Genomic DNA, 17,182 nt, shown 5'->3' on the forward strand with positions numbered 1-17,182 from the left:
AATATACCAGTTGCTGTCAGTTACAACTGAATGTGCAAGTTAATGTCCATGTTTCCCTATGGTTCAAGTGGTCGATATTACAGTTTAACAGTGTGCTGACCAGGAAGGTGTTATGGGTAATGGCCATTTTTAAAATGGAGGACAGAGAAATCTATTGATCACAGTGGACAAGACAAATGGGACGCAGGAGAGGAGCAAGAGATTGAGTAGTAGACTACACAGGAGGTAAGTATGAACAGTGTATGGTTATTTTAACTTTTTATTTTCAGTTCAGGTTCTCTTTAAAGTGAACTCGAGGTGAAAATAAACTGATAAGATAAACCATTGTAGTTATCCTCCTACTCCTAAAAATGACTTTTTAGACATCCCATGGTTTTATTTTATATTTACATATTTACAAAATAGTAGATTGAATGTTTTGTTGCCTCAGCTCAGTGGCAGTCTATTAAGTCTAAAACACATGAGTTATTGACATTTTTTTTAATCTCTTTCTGCTCTCAGAAGTTGTATTCTGCCAGGAAAACTTTTATGGCTCCTGTGAACACTTTTGGCTTGTATTGAGCTGAGACACTGCTAGCAGTGTTTATATTATCTTTTTTTGTTTTCTTATCAGCTACTATTGTAATCACTTCCTCAAAAGCTTCCCACTAACCCAACTAAAGAAGAAAGTGTTGTGTTTAAAGATGGCCATGGCAGAAATGTGGCCATGGCAGTTTTTTTGCAAACTTCTCCAGGGCTCTGGTCACCCCCATCTGGGTTGCAGTGGCCCGCCCCCAGCTTAGCAGCCGTGGCCTTATTGGTGGCTGCCGAGTTGGGTCGGGGCACTTGTGTCCTAATTACAGCCGATCAGGTAAGTAATTACCCCTGAGGACCCCCCCCCCATCCTGCATTATTAAGACAGAGCGTGGCATGATAGGTTCTGTCTTCCATACTGGGGGTGCTCTTTAAGCATTATCGATTTCTAGTAGATAATCATTCAGGGCTGTGGTAACAACTTTGAAAAGATATCACATGGAATGGCCACTCTCAATAAGCAGACAATGTTGCATTGTCTGTTTATTGAGAGTGGCCATTCCATGTAATCACAACCTAACCTGTATCACCGATAATCACACCAAACAATAATAATGTTCCTGTAAATAAGGAATGAACAATATAGGCCCCATTTTGCATCCCGTAGCTATGATACGTGACTGTGATTGGTTCCCTTGTTTGACATTTAGGAGCCTTTGCATAAAATTGATTTGCCTTGGTTAGTGCATGGATGTGGCATGCATACACATACCTAACTATACCCTCCTATGTGCAGGATTGGTATACCCCTTTATACCTACTGGAGTGATGTCTGTGATTGTTTTGAGTCTGTCATGTGCCTTGACAAAGGGAACAATTGGTGGGCTCGAAACAAACGTCAGTTAGTATAGTCAGATGACATGTTGTAATAATTCCTATTACAATACATCCTTGAGTGCGGATCCTTTTTTTGAACAATGTCTGTGATTGTAATCAGGTTGATTGTGTCTCCACAATTCCAATTTGAATTTGTAATCCTCACTATCATTGAGAACTGTGTGAGATATTTCACATATTGGATTGAGGGCGATCAGTCTGGCTATTTATTATGGCATAAATTTGCAACAAACACCAGTCAATATCCACCTGTGAAATTTCTCTACCACAGGAACTATTGAATGTCCAGATACAATTACCTTACCAGTGCATGCAATGTATATGCATGCTCAAAACATGATAATATAAAAACAAAAATAACAAAATATGAAACTCCAATTTACTACTGTAGACACGGTATGAAAAATGTGGCCTATATGGCCTATAATGTTCATTACTGACGTACTGGAATGTTATTGTTATTTGGTATGATTATCAGCGATGCAGCTTAGGTTATGATGTAACAACCACGGGCCACAACCCTGAATGATTATCTACTAGAAATCAGGTAATGCTTAACCCAAAATGCAACACATGGTTTTAAAGTGAACCCAAGGTGAGAGCGATATGGAGGCTGCCATATTTGTTTCCTTTTAAACAATGCTGTTGCCTGGCTGTCCTGCTGATCTATTTGGCTGCAGTAGTGTCTGAATAACACCAGAAACAAGCATGCAGCAAATTTTGTCAGATCTGGCATAATTTCAGAAATGCCTGATCTGCTGCATGCTTGTTCAGGGGCTATGGCTGAAAGTATTAGAGGCAGAGGATTAGCAGGACAGCCAGGCAAGAGACATTGCTTAAAAGGAAATTAATATGGCAGTCTCCATATAACTCTCAACTCAGGTTCACTTTAAAATGCTTGTTTAGATATATTTATAAATACACTTTGATATAATTGTTTACAGATTCAATTTTGGCTGCCCTAATTAATTTTATCCACTATCTCTGGGCCTCAGGTCTAACTTTTTCTTGGGTTGACGATGGTTATTTAGAGAGTGTTTATCCCCTTTTCCTTTAGTTTTTCAGCTGCTAGTATATTAAAAAGTTGAGTGATATCAGTGACACTTGGTATGGTCCAGCTTGCCTCCCTTAGCTCTGGGGCCCCTGCTTTTTTACACTTTACTCTCACCTCTGCTCCCAGGTGCTGTCACTAGAGGGCGACCTTACTGGCTGGGCTGACAGATTGGGGTGTGTGGCCCACCAATACTCAGGTGTCCTTGTACTCCTGCTCTGTTTGCGTGGCTGCATTCTGTGCCATATAGCATCCATCTCCATGTCACTTTCTGTCCAATCACTGAGGATATTGGACAGAGGAGGTGCAGAAATTAGGAAATAAATGGAGCCAGTGGAGTAGCACTGGAGCATCAGGACATGTGACTGTCAGTGCAGCAAATCATCTCGATCCGCCAGCCATGAAATAACTCCCAACCTAATGACACTGCCAAGGTACAGAGGGAAGGTGGAGGAGTATGCAGACTCATTGACCCCAGAGCTGGGGAAGGCGGGCTGGGGCTTGAGGCCCTGAAGCCTCAAGGGCCTCGTATGGAAGTTTTCTCCACCCCTGATGGCAGCCATACAGTAGCCCTCTTCCCTGCATGCACCTCCCATCTCTGGACTGTGGGGGGTTGTGGGGATGAAAATTGTCTATATTGTTGTATTTCCTTTTTATATTAAAAGTTTGTTTAGTCCTGTTATGCGATTTACATGCAGAATAGTTCTGTACAGTTTACATGCAAAATAGTTCTATTGTATTATTTTGTTATTCTATATAAATTTATTTTTTTAATTAAAGAAGTGTTTTTTCTGTGTTTGTGTGAGTGTTTGTGTGTATGTGCGCATGTGCATGTGTGCGCATGTGCGTGTGTGTGTTGGGGTATCGCAGGTTGGACTTTGACCTTGGATCTCAGATTCTTTCCACACCACCCCTGCAGTCTCAACCAATTAGCTGCAGCAGACTGCTGAGTTCATTTATATACGATTCTACACATATTTACAAAATTGTCAGCATGTACCCTTACCTCTAGGTCAGGGGTGTCGAACTCAATCACGTAAGGGGCAAAATGTAAAACGTAGTCAAAGTCACGGGCCAAATTGTTAAGATTTAACTTTTATTGTCTCAAGCTAAGCAGTGTAACTGTAGCGGCCTGGTGGACTTGCTCCTCCCCTTCTGCAGAAGACGACAGTGGAGAGTTTAATATTTTCCTGCTCCAGTGCTGCTTTGGGACTCCTATGATGTTCCTGGTAGCCACACGCTCTATGCTGCATACCTCCTGCTCCCCATGCAGGTCTCGTGATCAGAAGCTGGAGATATGTAAACAAAGAGCGTGCAGCTGTGAGGAATAACAGAAGAGACCAAATGCATCACCAGAGCAGGTAAATGTTACACTGCTTCCTGGGCTACTCTGCATGTGGAGAGAGGGTCTTGGGGAGGAGGGTTGTAGTTGTGTGTGCTTGTGTTTTTTTTGTTTTTTTTTACCAGCCACACAAGGGGGTTTGGATTCCAGGAAGGGACTCATTCTAGTTTTGCTGAGGAGTCCCATGTGTTGCTTCCACACTCCATCCTAACCAAACCCTGGCATCCCCTCTTGCTTCTTATGGTCACCTACAAGATTAATCAGCAGCCCTTGAGTCGTTAAACACATGACTTGCACGAGTAACCTTAGGAAGGTCCAGCACACAGATGAGTGGAAGGCACACTCAGCCCAGACCCAGAAGAAAAAGTAACAAGGTCACCTTGCTCTCTCTCTCTATCACTGAAGCTACTTATTTTTCCTTTACCTCGCATGTTGGCCTCAGGCATGCAGACACAAAGCCACCACTTTATGACACATTCGAATGAGGAGGTGGTAGTATGTGACCTGCTAGCATCAGAACTATAAGAATGTTGGGGAACATTCTCACCTTTTGACCAAGCCATAGTCATCTGCCCTGTGTTTGAAACAACAGGAAAAAAATTAACAACAATCTGGCCACTGTGTGCAAGTTTAACCATTTGAAGGTCCACCACCCAGTTGAGTGGAATGTCCACTTGGCTCTGTGGTAGAGGTAAAAGCAGCTGGCCTACTTACTCCCCTCTCCCCACCGCTGCTTCTTCCTTCTCTACTTTCCATTCTGTAGATGACAGACTAGTACTCTTTATTACCATATCTCTGAGGGATGCAGGTCTTGGGATGATTCTCTCTCCTCCTTTCAACCCACCCCACAAAATCATTATTAAAAGATAATCATTTTTTTTCCAGCAACATGCCTCCGTGGGGCCATGTGCCACTGTTCTGCTCTTCATCTTTCAGGAAGACCCCGGCCTCATTTTTAAGAAACACTCCTCCTAGGGCTTTGTGTTTGTGCGATAGGCATGGCTACCTTTTTTAGGAAGACTTCTCCAGAGCTTTCTATCTATAATTTTATTCTCTAATATCTTATAATCATGATCACAAGACCAACCAGGGGTGTTTAGCTTTCTTCACCAAAAAAAAGTGAGGAAAATTACTTAATAGAAGCTACGTAACAACTAGGACGTCTGCCTATAAATGGTTAGAGAAGATGAGTGAGATGCTATTGATTCCACTTGTGTGTAGTTGGGGACTGGGCCAATCAAACTAAATGTTTTTTTTCTGGTTAAAGTAGGGGTGTCAAACCCAAATACAAAGTGGGCCGAAATTGTACGCTGGGACCTAGTCGCAGGCCAACCTCAATGTCTACTAGCCACCTACCTCCCCTATAAAGTTCCCTGGTGTCTAGTGGTCCTTCCTCCTCTATACAGTTCCTTGCTGTCTAGAGGTCCCCACCCTCCCCTATACAGTTCACTAGTATTTAGTGCTTTCCCTCTATCTCCCCCATATGGCTTTCCTGGTGATCTAGGGCTTCATCTTCAATATAACTTCCCTGGTGGTCTATAGTGGGCCAAACATAATGCAAAGCGGAGAAACCACTTGAGGGCCAATTGCAATGACTCTGAGGGGCATATTTGGCCCAAGGGCCGGAGTTTGACATGTATAGGTGATTCAGACACTACTATTGCCAGAATGATCAGCAGGACGCTAGGCAACTGGCATTGTTTAAAAGGAAATAAATATGACACCCTCTATATACCTCTCACTTCAGATTCCCTTTAAAATTGTAGCAGTGGGGTATTGTACTGTGTTAGCCATCAGTAAAAGCAGGAAGTTTAGAATCAGGACGATACCATTTATTGGCTAGCTTATAAGAATAAGCAAGCTTTCGGCTGTAAAGCCTTCGTTAGGCTTCAACCCTTTAAAATTGCAGAGCATAAATAAGGTAGCTCTGGTCTGCATTTTCCATGTCCTCCAGATGGTGGCAATCCAGAAAACAGAAAGGGGCGGGACATACAGGCAGAAAATCCAGGGTTAGAGGTAAAGTGAGAGGAAGTAAAGGAAGACATTGTTGGAACTGGCAGAAGAGGTAATTGTTATTATTTGATTATTATTAATTTATTTAGCGCTCAAACACCTTCCATACCACAGGCAATAAGGGGGAGCTTGGATACGCGAGTAGTTCACTACAATCTACAATCAAGACATGCAGTAATGGGTACAAAAACATACAGCTGATATTTGATAAAGTACAACAGAAACAGAAGACACTATGGGGAGGACCCGAATACAATATTCTTTCCTGATAACATTTTGCTGATAATTGTATTTGCACAAATAGTATAAATGTCAGTGAAATGCTGGGATTTCTAATTCTGCAGATGTACTGTATAAGAAAGCAGGAGGAACAGAGGACATGCTGGGACATGTTGTTCTGCTCATTCATGACCGAAAGCAGCATATGCATGTTTCTACAGACTGAAGAAAGATAACATCACTTTAAGCAAAGCATGCTGGGGCTTGTAGTCCTACAAATTTAAAGGCCAACTGAAGTGAGGGGGATATTGAAGCTGCCATATTTATTACCCTTTAGGGCGCGATTCCACTAGAGCGGTGCGCGTCTGCGAGACGCGCGCCGGCTCTTCCGGGTCTGTGGGAAAAGCAGGCGAATCCCATCAGCCGTGCCATGCACGGCTATGGGATCTGCATCCTCCCGCGCCGAATCGGATGGAAAAGCCGGCCGAATCGCTAGCGGTAGCGATTCGGCCGACGTTACCATTCCACCCTATGGCAGAGTTTCCCCGCACTATTCGTCTGCGGGGAAACTCTGCGGATTCGCTGCGGTTTCCGCTCAAGTGGAAACGCGCCCTCAAACAATGCACATAGCTTGGCTGCCCTGCTGACCCTCTGCCTCTAATACTTTTAACCATAGACCCTGAACAAGCATGCAACAGATCAGGTGTTTCTGACAAAAATCTGACAAGATTAGCTGCATGCTTGTTACAGATGTGTGGTTCAGAAACCACTACAGCCCAAGAGATCAGCAGGACTATCAGGCAACTGGTATTGTTTAAACAGAAATAAACATTGCAGCCTCCATATTCTTCTCACTTCAGTTGTTCTTTAAGGCCTGAGCACATTTGCGCATTTTTGTGCTGATTTCAGCAATGTATATCAATCTAACATTGACGTGTTGCTGAAATCGGCACAGAAATGCACAAGGCTGCTCAACCCTTAAAGGGACACTTAATTCAAACAAAAAAAATGAGTTTTACTCACCTAGGGCTTCCAATAGCCCCCTGCAGCTGTCCGGTGCCGTCGCCGTCTCCCTCCGATCCTCCTGGCCCCGCCAGCAGCCACTTCGTGTTTCGGTGACAGGAGCTGACAGGCTGGGGACGCGAGTGATTCTTTGCGTTCCCAGACACATTAGCACCCTCTATGCTGCTATATGGTATATGATATATGCTATAGCAGCATAGATGGTGCTATTGTGGCCAGGAATGCGAATAATCACTCGCGTCCCCAGCCTGTCAGCTCCTGTCACCGTAACAGGAAGTGGCTGCTGGCGGGGCCAGGAGGATCGGAGGGAGATGGTGAGGGCACCGGACAGCTGCAGCGGGCTATTGGAAGCCCCAGGTGAGTAAAACTCATTTTTTTTGTTTGACTTAAGTGTCCCTTTAAACAGATCCAGTAGAAAGAGAGACGGGCCAGTGGAGATCCCAGAGAGAGAAACTTGGGGACCAGAAAAGATCTCAGAGAGAGGTAGTGACCCCAGAGAGAGAAAGATGGGGACCAGTAGGGATTTCTGAGAGAGAGATAGGGACCATTAGAGATCCCAGAGAGAGAGATGGGGACCAGTAGTTATCCCAGAGAGAGAAAGATGGGGACCAGTAGTTATCCCAGAGAGAGAAAGATGGGGACCAGTGGAGATCCCAGAGAGAGATGGAGACCAGAATAGATCACAAGAGAGAAAGATGGGGACCAGTAGGGATTTCTGAGAGAGAGATAGGGACCATTAGAGATCCCAGAGAGAGAGAGATGGGGACCAGTAGTTATCCCAGAGAGAGAAAGATGGGGACCAGTGGAGATCCCAGAGAGAGATGGAGAACAGAAGAGATCCCGGAGAGAGAGAGATGGGGACCATTAGAGATCCCAGAGAGAGATGGGGACCAGTAGAGATCCCAGAGAGAGAGATGGGGAGCAGTAGTTATCCCAGAGAGAGAAAGATGGGGACCAGTGGAGATCCCAGAGAGAGATGGAGAACAGAAGAGATCCCAGAGAGAGAGAGATGGGGACCATTAGAGATCCCAGAGAGAGAGAGGTGGTGACCAGTGGAGATCTCAGAGAGAGATAGAGACCATTAGAGATCCCAGAGAGAGAGATAGAGACCATTAGAGATCCCAGAGAAAGAGAGATGGGGACCATTAGAGATTCCAGAGAGAGAAAGATGGGGACCAGTAGAGATACCAGAGAGAGAGAGAGAGAGATAGGGACCATTAGAGATCCCAGAGAGAGAGATGGGGACCAGTAGAGATCCCAGAGAGAGAGAGATGGGGACCAGTAGTTATCCCAGAGAGAGATGGGGACCAGTAGTTATCCTGGAGAGAGAGTGATGGGGACCAGTAGAGATCCCAGAGAGAGAGAGATGGAGACCAGTATAGATCCCAGAGAGAGATATGGGGACCAGTATAGATCCCAGAGAGAGAGATAGGGACCAGTATAGATCCCAGAAAGATAGGAAGATGAGGACAAGTAGAAATCCCAGAGAGAGATATGGGGATCAGCAGCAATCACAGCAAGAGAGAAATGGGGACCAGTAGACATCCCTGAGAGAGATGGGGACCCGCAGAAATCCTGGAGAAAGTGACAGGTACCAGTATAGAGATCCCAGAGACATTATTGGGACTTCTAGTTCTACAGGACACGTGAAACCACGGGGATGTGTCTGGATGGTGACTGTGTGTATCCGATTCCTATCAAGTGTCAGCATATCACTGTCTATGGGCTCAATTCACAAAGCGGTACTAACCCAGTTAGAGACTTTAGGCGTGATAACCATTGCACCACGCTGGTGAAAAACCAGTTTAGGCGTGATAAGTTTAGATAAGTTTAGATCGCGCGCAAAGTCCCGCACACAAAGCAGTGCCATTAAACTCTATGCGAAGTGCACCAAACTTTGCTAGCGCAAAACTTTTGATCAGCTGTGCACTGCGGTGCTAACCCAGTTGGTGCTATAGTTATCACACCTAAACTTATCACGCCTAAACTTATCACACTAAACTTATCATGCCTAAACTGAGGTTAGGCGTGATAAAGGGCTTTCCACCAGCGTGCTAACTGTTAGCACCGCTTTGTGAATCAGGCCCTATATCTCCATGCAGGAGTTGGCAGCGTTTAGAAGAGCACAAAGATAACTACAAGGATGTCATGATGGAGAATCAGCCACCCCTCACACCACAGAGTAAGAGTAGATTTTAATTTCTTGTAAAGGAGAGAGCAGTAATGAGGGGCCACCTAGATCCCCCCTACTATCTGATGAACATATAAACAATGTATTTAGTCAGCGTGTGTTTCCTACAATTGGATACAGTAAGAGAAACTCACCAGAGAGATGTACAGGTCCTCTCTATTCCTGTGATGTTACACTGGAAGACCACACTATCCCTCAGCAATATCAGGTAGGAGGAGCTGAATGTTCCAGTGTCTAAAATAAACTTTAATGTGTATCACAAAATATACTTCTGGCTTCATTAGTTTATATATGTTTTTCTATCATTTGTGGTTTTAGAATGAAAACTGTATTGATTTGAAAGTTAAAGTGGAAGAACAAGTGACAAACATGAGGAGCAATCAACATTCTAGAATTGAGGATAAAATGATGGAGAGAATTAAAGAGGAAAAGGAGACTTTTCTAAGTGGTGATCTGCAAGCTATGGAGGAGAGCAAAATGATGAGAGCAGTAAAAGAAAAAGAAGAAATGTTTCTATTGGATGATAAGCAACTTACAGAGAACATTGACTTGATGAGGACATTTAAAGCTGAGAAAGAGGAGATGTATGACCAGCAGTCTGCAGTTGAGGGTAACCTGAGGAGGACAGAAATGAAAGAAGAAGAAGGAGGGATACATTTACGGAGTGATCAGCAATCTACCAAAGAAGGTCAGATGATGAGGACAATTAAACAGGAGGAATGCCATCTTGATATCAGCACAGGTGAGTGATAAACAAGAATGCAAATATTGTTCACTCTGATTATGCAAGAAGACATGCAGATTGGATGATGGGTATGAAGAATCAAATCTTCCCATAAGTATGATTGGTATGAATAGAAGAATAGCTATATAGGATATAATATAATAGGAATTGCTTTTTCAGTTGTAAAAGTGAATACATCTTCCCAATTTACACCTCATGCATTTACAAAGGCAACATGGCTGGACCGAGGCCAACAGTCCCTAAGGCGACATGGCTGGGCCCAAAGCTGACAGTCACATCGTTAGGCTGCAGGCTAGTGATGTGTTGTATTCCTATGCAGGGGGCAGAGTAAGTGGAGAAAACAATGCTCTTGGGTGCAATTTGGCCATAGCAAAGCAATCCACCAAGTGGCTGAGAGGGTCGAGGCTGCTATACACATACTGGATTATAAGTAGTTCACTGTACTACCCCTGCTCAAGAAACCCTCCCTCAACCCCTCACTACTCTCCAATTACCGCCCTATCTCCCTCCTCCCCTTTGACTCAAAACTCCTTAACCACCCTGGCGTTCTATTAAGATCGCCAGGGCGGCTGCGGTAGGGTTTTTTTTTAAATAAAAAAAAAACTATTTCATGCAGCCAACTGAAAGTTGGCTGCATGAAAGCCCACTAGATGGCGCTCCGGAGGCATTCTTCCGATCGCCTCCGGCAGCCAGAGGTAACACGGAAGGCCGCAATGAGCAGCCTTCCGTGTTTGGCTTCTCCTGTCGCCATGGCGACGAGCGGAGTGACGTCATGGACGTCAGCCGACGTCCTGACGTCAGCCGCCTCCGATCCAGCCCTTAGCGCTGGCCGGAACTATTTGTTCCGGCTGCGCAGGGCTCAGGCGGCTGGGGGGACCCTCTTTCGCCGCTGCTCGCGGCGGATCGCCGCAGAGCGGCGGCGATCGGGCAGCACACGCGGCTGGCAAAGTGCCGGCTGCGTGTGCTGCACTTTATTTGATGGAAATCGGCCCAGCAGGGCCTGAGCAGCAGCCATCGGCGGTGATGGACGAGCTGAGCTCGTCCATACCGCTAAGATGGTTAAGCATCTCATACACAAACGCCTGGCCCAGTACCTCAATGCCAACTCCCTGCTAGACCCACTACAATCTGGATTTTGGCCTGCCCACTCAACCAAAAGAGTTCTCACCAAAGTGGTCAATGACCTCGCTTTAGCTAAAGCTGAAGGCAAAAACTCAATTCTCCTCCTCCATCACCTTTTGCAATGTTTTGTATGTATTTTTCTTTTAATTTTACTTTTTGTCCACTAGATGGTGCTACACGCTTTATCCTGTGTTCATAGGAAGTGTGTAATTGGTGTTACTATAATTTTTGCTTTAATTTTTATGATGATCATTCATACACCGACACTTATATTGGCTCAGGGAACACATGTTCCCATTCACCAATCACTGCTGGTTAAAGAGAACCAGAGACGAAGCACCCTTGTGTATTTTAATACATTTATCAGTGGGAACATGACAGTAAAAACCTACCCTGCTTTTAGTTTTATTCTTTTCAGTCTAATCTATCTGTTATCAACTGTGATAAGAATCCACCGACTGATTCAGTCTATGTTTGACCTGGAATCATTATAGCTGAGTCACTCTTCTGTGGAGTCTTTTCAAGCCCAAGCCTGCCCCCTCCTGGCTCAGATTTCATACTCAGAGCTGTTGACATGGGAGGGGCTGATGCTGCCGAGAAAGAAGCTCTGACACACACAAGTGTATCTGATGTGCAGTGTGCAGCCAGTCATTATCTACTGTATGCAGTTTCATTTCTATGAGAGACACTTCCTACAGGCAGCCACACAGCATACCAGAATAATGAAAGCAGACAGATGAAAGGCTGCAGCAGCCCTGCTTGTCTATAGTCTCATAGAGGCTAGACAGCACATCTAGAACAGCTCATAACCCGGAAGCAGAACAGGTATGAGCCGGCGGCCATATTGGATATTTCCTGGAGCAATAATGGATAAAAAACACTCAAAAAGGCACACCAGAGTGGCGAAATTATCAGGTAGAGCATTTATTCTTTACAAGCTATCAACTGATATGTTTATTTTGTGTGAATCGTTCATCTTTGGTTCCCTTTAAGTCCCGGCCGTCATGAATGAGTGCATCGAGGAGCAAACTGGGCTCGTAATACATCCAGTTTACCCTAATAGATTAAAATAACATTGTATTGCTAACTAATGAAGTGGAGACACGTTACACCATATAATGTTTATTCATAAGTGCAACACAAATGGGTAAGAGAGGTAGGTCTGTTCCTCGAATGTTTTTTTCTTCCTGTCTAAAATTATAAATAGCTCTAATGAATGTATTATTATTATTATTCATTCCCTAATAGATGGACAGGATGTGGGGAACTCCTCAGAGGGACATCTTATCTCACCTCCAGATTATAATGCAGAAGATAATGGTGGTGGCACACAATATTATCCAGGAGGAAACCCCATTACTGGAAATAAACATCACAGATTTTACTGTGAGGAGAGATCACCGGATCCCTCTAATCCTGAGGAACCTTCTGACAGATCACTTATTGTTACCACAAATATTCATCAAGGAACTCATTGTACAAATAAGCCACCTAAGCCATTCAATCTTTGGGAATCTTCTATGAATCAACAGTTGGAAACATATTTCCTTTATCTGCAGGGGACACTTTGAAAAATAAATCGCTTGCTTTACACCAGATTTTTGACACAGGTCATCATCCTTTTTCATGTTTCCAGTGTGGGAAATGTTTTATGCTAAAGTCGTCTCTTCTTAGACATCAGAAAATTCACTCAGGTCAGCGTCCTTTTTCATGCTCAAGGTGTAGGAAATGTTTCAGTGCAAAGTCAGATCTCGTAAGACACCAGAGACTTCACACAGGTGAACGCCCTTTTAAATGTTCAGAGTGTGGGGAATGTTTTACTGTGAAGTCAGCTCTTGTTAGACACCAGAGAATTCATACTGGTGTCCGTCCTTTCTTATGTCTGGAATGTGGAAAAAAGTTTTACTCGGAAATTAGGACTTATCACCCACCAGATACTTCACACAGGAGAGCATCCTTTTTCATGTTCAGAGTGTGGGGAATATTTCACACAGAAAGCAAACCTCTTTAGTCACCAGAGAATTCACACCGGTGAGCGTCCCTTTGCCTGTTCAGAATGTGGAAACTGTTTCTCTTGGAAATCATCCTTACTTACGCATCAGAGAATTCCCACAGGGGAGCGTCCTTTTCCATGTTTAGAGTGCGGAGAATGTTTCACTCACAAAGCAAACCTTATTCATCACCAGAGAATTTACAAATCCCACAGTGGCAAGCATCCTTTCTCATGATCAGAGTGTGGGAAATACTTTAACCAAAAATCAGCCTTTCTTGCACACCAGCGAATCCACACTGGTGAGTGTCCCTTTTCGTGTGCAGAGTGTGGGAAATGCTTTAACCAGAAATCAGCTCTCGTCACCCATCAGAGAATTCACAATGGTGAGCATCCATTTTCATGTTTAGAGTGCGGTAAATGTTCCAGAGACAAAAGAGTTCTTCATCGGCATGAGAAAATTCACACAGGTGAGCGTCCATTTTCATGTTCAAAGTGTGGGAAATGTTTTTCTCGAAGTGGAGGCCTTCTTAAACACCAGATAACTCACACAGGTCAGTGAAAGAGAGTAGGAAATGTCTCTGTGCAGCCCTAGCATATTTGCTCAGTGTTCAGGATTGATTCCAGACTCAGAACAGTTGGGCAACAGTACAGAAAGTGTGCTATGGGCTATGAGCACAATGACACTTTGGTGCAAGCACATCAAATCCAACAGATGTAATTTGTGCACCACAAATTAAAAGACAGCATCTTTTGCTACTCACAGGAGTGTGCAGACACCTCCGCTGAGTGCAGTCTCCATTTGAAACTCCAGATCGGGGTGCTAACTTTCGCTAGTTTACGGGTAAGACAAATGTTTGTAAACGATGTGCCTCTAAGGAAGCGACCTTTGGTCATGAAACCCGTGTCAGGCAGTCTTTGTATGTGAAGTGGAAGTCTGGTCTTTGTGCCCATGTAATGAGTCCATGATTTGGAGAGAATATTGAGAAAGAATAAACTACAAGAATTTTGGTTAAAAAAAAAAAAACCTTTGTTTTTGCATGTTTGATATTGTTAAAATCTGATAGGGGTGGACCATACTACAAACTTTTTATCGTGTTTATGAGATCATTAAACAGCAGGACAAGCATTCTGTGATAGAAGGGTAAAACTTCATTGTCAGAGCAATTTCTAAGTACAGATTATCAGATGATTACTAATGCTCTGTTTAAATGGATGCCATACTGACGTTTGTGAATTGCTGCTCAATCAAAAGGAGCTGGCACATACAAGGTGAATCTTTATTAGTTCCATATACAACATGTAGCCAACATTTCGGAGCCACGTAGGGCCCCTTTGTCAAGGCACAATTTGCTCAAAGGCAAAGATCTGTCTGTCACTGTAATCAAGCTCCAGTAGGGGTTAATAGGAGAAGACTCATCTAGACACTCGCTTGCAGTGATGTGTATTCAGGGGAGTGCTGCTGCCATCACTGCAAACGAGTGTCTAGAGGAGTCTTCTCCTATTAACCCCTACTGGAGCTTGATTACAGTGGCAGACAGATCTTTGCTTTTGAGCAAATTGTGCCTTGACAAAGGGGCCCTACGTGGCTCCGAAATGTTGGCTACATGTTTTATATGGAACCAATAAAGATTCACCTTGGATGTGCCAGCTCTTTTTGATTGAACATTGTACAGAGGGCGTCATCCCTCTTTTCCAGCTCTCCCTCCAGAAAAGATTGGTTTGATCCTGTAGTGTGTGAGAGACAACACAATAACTGTTTTGTGAAATGCTTTGAAAGTGGAAGATATACAAGCTGTATTGTTGTATTTATTTTGATATGAATTGTTTGTCTTGTTAATAAATATTTAATACAAGGAACAGCCATGAAGTGTAAATAAAAATCACCCTGAACAGGACAGAAGTCTGTCTCATCTGTTCTTGTGTACATGTGTGCTTGTGTGCTGCTTGCTGCATGCACGTGTGTCTGTGTTTCATCTGAGGGGAAGGGCGATGAAATTGTGTCAGCATGTTACTGCAACTAGGGATAGTCAATGAGATGCAAATAATTCTGAGTTGAAGCAGGAGTATGTAATCTTTGGTTGGAACTTCTTATCGTCCGGCACCAGTGACAAATCGTCACAACTAGTCTCTCATCAGTTTGGATGGTCACACAACTTTAGCAGATCGATGTACACCATAGGCGCAAAGGAATTTATTAGCTTAAACGGACCGTGAGCGGTACCAAAAAAAAGGAAACAGAATTTACCTGGGGTTTCCTCCAGCCCAATGTAGCCCGCGAGGTCCTCCGGCATCCTCCTGGCCCTTTCCGTGATCCCGATGGTGGCTCTGGTAATGTGCCGACTTCGGGTGGAGTCGCACGTGCGCACTCCCGCACAGAACCCCGGACCAAACTAATTAAAGGACTCTACTTCTGTATAACCTGCAAATGCATTAAACCAGCGATTTGCAAACTTGGCACTCCAGCTGTTAAGGAACTACAAGTCCCACAATGCATTTGCCTTTATGAATCATGACTGCCTGTCAGACTCCTGCAATGCATTGTGGGACTTGTAGTTCCTTAACAGCTGGAGAACCAAGTTTGCAGATCACTGCATTAAACCACAAGATCATGTACCAATAACAATATGTTGACAGAGCAGGATCATCCACCAGGCAACCAAGGCAGGTGCTTGGGTCCTAGTGGCTGTCAAGGGGCCCACCTGCCACCTTATTTGACCTGTCTTCACATCAGCTTACCAAAAGGACGACAAGGTGCCCTAAATCTACTACCTTGCCTAGGGCCCCATTACATCTCAATCCATTTCTGTATGTTGACCAATGATATTCATTTTAAAGAGCCCTGAATAGGGAAAGCGCAAATATATACAGAGCAAATATATACGGAACAATCCAAATTTCTGCTGTGTGCCAATAATCCTATTTTTTACAAACAGTCAGCGCTGAGACAAAACGATCCTCCAGTCCCCAGCCGCGGCTCACTTCCATTTTTTGCAACTTTAACCTAGAGGACCATGGGCTTAAACCCCCCTAAAGACCAGGCCATTTTTTACAAAATGGGCCACTGCAGCTTTAAGGCCAGGCGGCAGGGCTGCACAACTTAGCACACAAGTGATTCCCCCCCTTCCTTCTTCTTCAACAGAGCTCTCTGTTGGTGGAGTCTGATCGCTCTCCCTGTGTTTATTTATTTTTTGTGTGTCAATATTTTTCTTCATTTATTTTTAATAAATATTACTATTTAATTTTTTTTCTCTCCCTCCCTCCTCGCAGCTAGCTAATCATGGCAATCGGCTGTCATAGGCTTCTGCCTATGAGAGCCGATCGTTCTCTAGTGCCCCAGGGGGACAGCCATGTCACACAGCTGTCCCCAGTACAGCGCTGCTGCAGATCGCATCGCTGTACAATGTAATTAGACAGCTCCGCCCACCAACAGGAGTCGCGCGCGCAACCGCAATCTCCTGCACTGCGAGCCCCAAGGACCTTACGCTGATCGGTGTTAGGCGGTCCTGGGGCTGCCGCCGTGGCCACGCCCATAGGCGTAATGTGGTCGACAAGCAATTAATGTCGTGGGCCATTGCGCCTCTGCAGCCCTGGCCATGCGTGTCCTTGCTTGGGGGTGATGGTGGGGGGGTTGCGGTAGAAGCCCCAGGTAAGTTAAACTTTTTTTTACCTTACAGTGTTCCTTTAACATTGAAGTGATTTGATTTTGCATAAATGACAATAGTGCTGCATGTAGCATATTTGAAGCTATTGTGGTTCTGTAGAAAGCACAGACAAGCAAAAGTGCTGTAAAAATCACTTTGAAATCGCTTGCCAAAAAAATTTCTACAAAATCATTAACTGCTGGCGCATTTTGGTGTAAAATAGCCCACTGCCAGCCTTATTTTCATTCGTTAAAAATCTATTTTTTATTTTAACTATAATATGTGATCCTTAATCTTGCACGTAGTTTGTAAAATAACAATACATTATTGTTGTTATTATTATTATTATTAACAACAACAATACGGTAATAACGGCTAAAATGCAAAACACTCGTCTGCAGTTTTCTCATTGTCCAGTAGGTGGCAATCTAA

General features: G+C 44.1%; 2 protein-coding genes across 4 annotated transcripts in view; both read left to right on the top strand.

Moving 5' to 3' along the window:
* The window catches only part of LOC137536896 (uncharacterized), a 133,550-nt gene that overhangs the window by 103,631 nt on the left and 12,737 nt on the right, over positions 1–17,182 (top strand). Inside the window, exons 18-20 of the mRNA XM_068259076.1 lie at positions 12,753–12,869; positions 12,949–13,147; positions 13,349–13,660. Of these exons, the coding sequence (XP_068115177.1) occupies positions 12,753–12,869; positions 12,949–13,147; positions 13,349–13,660 (628 nt within the window). The remainder of the gene's footprint in view (positions 1–12,752; positions 12,870–12,948; positions 13,148–13,348; positions 13,661–17,182) is intronic.
* Positions 5,813–14,380, top strand: LOC137534768 (uncharacterized). 3 transcript variants are annotated; one of them, XM_068256405.1, is made up of 3 exons: positions 5,813–5,868; positions 9,593–9,991; positions 12,365–14,380. In XM_068256405.1, the coding sequence occupies exons 2-3, from the start codon at positions 9,619–9,621 to the stop codon at positions 12,685–12,687; spliced, it is 696 nt and encodes a 231-aa protein (XP_068112506.1). In that variant the 5' UTR covers positions 5,813–5,868; positions 9,593–9,618; the 3' UTR covers positions 12,688–14,380. The 3 variants fall into 3 exon arrangements, with proteins under 3 accessions (XP_068112506.1, XP_068112505.1, XP_068112507.1); XM_068256404.1 differs by having other exon boundaries at positions 5,817–5,868; positions 9,568–9,991; XM_068256406.1 differs by lacking the exon at positions 5,813–5,868 and adding an exon at positions 5,974–5,997 and having other exon boundaries at positions 9,568–9,991.

This window comes from Hyperolius riggenbachi, chromosome 10, assembly GCF_040937935.1.
Source record: "Hyperolius riggenbachi isolate aHypRig1 chromosome 10, aHypRig1.pri, whole genome shotgun sequence".
Lineage (NCBI taxonomy): Eukaryota > Metazoa > Chordata > Amphibia > Anura > Hyperoliidae > Hyperolius > Hyperolius riggenbachi.